Genomic DNA, 1,608 nt, shown 5'->3' with positions numbered 1-1,608 from the left:
ATACACTGCTGAGCTTCTGATTGGTGTTTTTATTTTTTTAAAGTTATAATGGATTTTACTTTAAGTGATGAGTTAAACACAACAATTTATGTCTAGCAAAACTCGATGCGAGAAGCCACTAATAGATGTCTTTAGAATGATTTCCTCTCTACTCGAGAACTCTCTGGTGAGGAGGAATTTTGTCATTTACCTTTGATGGAAGGGTCTTTTGCCTAGGGCAAGTTCGGGGCAACTGTAGTTATTACTTCTGAAGTATAGTTTTCTACATCTGTTTTGTAACACTTCTGTCTTCACAAGTTTCAAACGGTGACAAAATACAGGATTGAATTTTGGCTTCAAATGGATGAGGAACTTTCAGAATTATGGAACAAATTTTCCTTAACTGAAGAGGAAAGGTATGAGATAGTTATTACTGACCAAGATATAGAGACCAATATGGAGAGAGGGAAGTTATGTCTGGTGGGAAAAGTAATAGCTGATAAAAAAATTAATAAGGATGCTTTTAAGAATATGTTGGTAAAGGTGTGGAAATCTTGTCCTGGACCAAAGATTATTGAAGTTGGAGAAAACCTTTATGTGTTTGAATTCCAAACTGAGGTAGATTTACAAAGAATTTGGGGAGGGCAGCCTTGGTTGTTCGATTCAAATATGATTTGTTTAAAAAAGTTTGATGGAGTTACTCCACCTTCTGATATGAACTTTAATTCTACTACTCCGTGGGTTCAATTGCATAATTTACCTCTTGGATGCCTGAATTAGAAAATCGGAGGTCGAATTGGATCTACAATAGGTAGAGTTATTGAGGTGGAGGCTGATTCAGATGGGAATTGTTGGGGGAAGTGGATTAGAGTGAAAGTTGAGATGGATTTACTGAAGCCTTTAATAAGAGGAAAGATTGTGGAACTGCTTGGACAGAAAAACTTTATTCAATTCAAATACGAAAGGCTTCCTAGATTTTGTTTTAAATGTGGGGTTATTAAACATGGAGTGCAAGGATGTGTGGGGATGTATAACCAGCAGGCAGAAAACAAAGAATACATGATGCAACAGTATGGCTCATGACTGCGAGTTTCTAGCTTTGCTGCAGTTTCAAGTTATGGAAGTACATATGGTCCAATGTTTCCTACTCTTCAAAAGCAAGGAAATGGTAACAAGGTGGACAATTTGAAACAAAAAGAATCTGTTGAGATTATTACAAGTCAGGAAATAATACTGCAGAAATCAACTGGTGTGGATCAAGAAGAGTGTACTGTAAGCAATCCTCAAATTATTGACATACCACTGATTAATAGGGAGGCAAAATCAAAAGCTATCGTTCTCAACAATGAAAAGAATGTGATGGATCAGTCTATAACACTATCGCCTCTCAACAATGAAAAGAATGTGATGGATCAGTCTGTAACACTATCTCCATTAGCAGTGATGAGCACCAGTCAGCCAGATCAGAATGAAAACCTGCAGGATCAGAACAGTTTGAGTGAATCACAACAAATTCCTGAGGTATGTGTACACAGATGGAAGAGAAGGGCGAGGGGGCAACAAACTACTGAAATGATGCAACCTTCTTATTATGCTACAAGGAAAAGAAAGAATGATGAAGAATCTGGT

At 37.1% G+C, this 1,608-nt stretch overlaps 1 protein-coding gene across 1 annotated transcript; it reads left to right on the top strand.

The window, feature by feature from the left end:
• Window positions 1-339: 339 nt before the first annotated feature.
• On the top strand, window positions 340-1,062 carry LOC118348031. The gene is made up of 2 exons (XM_035688757.1): window positions 340-597; window positions 760-1,062. Exons 1-2 carry the CDS (start codon window positions 340-342, stop codon window positions 1,060-1,062), a joined length of 561 nt encoding a protein of 186 aa, XP_035544650.1.
• Window positions 1,063-1,608: the final 546 nt, after the last annotated feature.

The sequence above is a fragment of the Juglans regia genome, chromosome 3 (assembly GCF_001411555.2).
Source record: "Juglans regia cultivar Chandler chromosome 3, Walnut 2.0, whole genome shotgun sequence".
NCBI lineage: Eukaryota > Viridiplantae > Streptophyta > Magnoliopsida > Fagales > Juglandaceae > Juglans > Juglans regia.
Note: the sequence above shows the minus strand (reverse complement) of the source record. Positions and strands in the feature narration are given on the sequence as shown.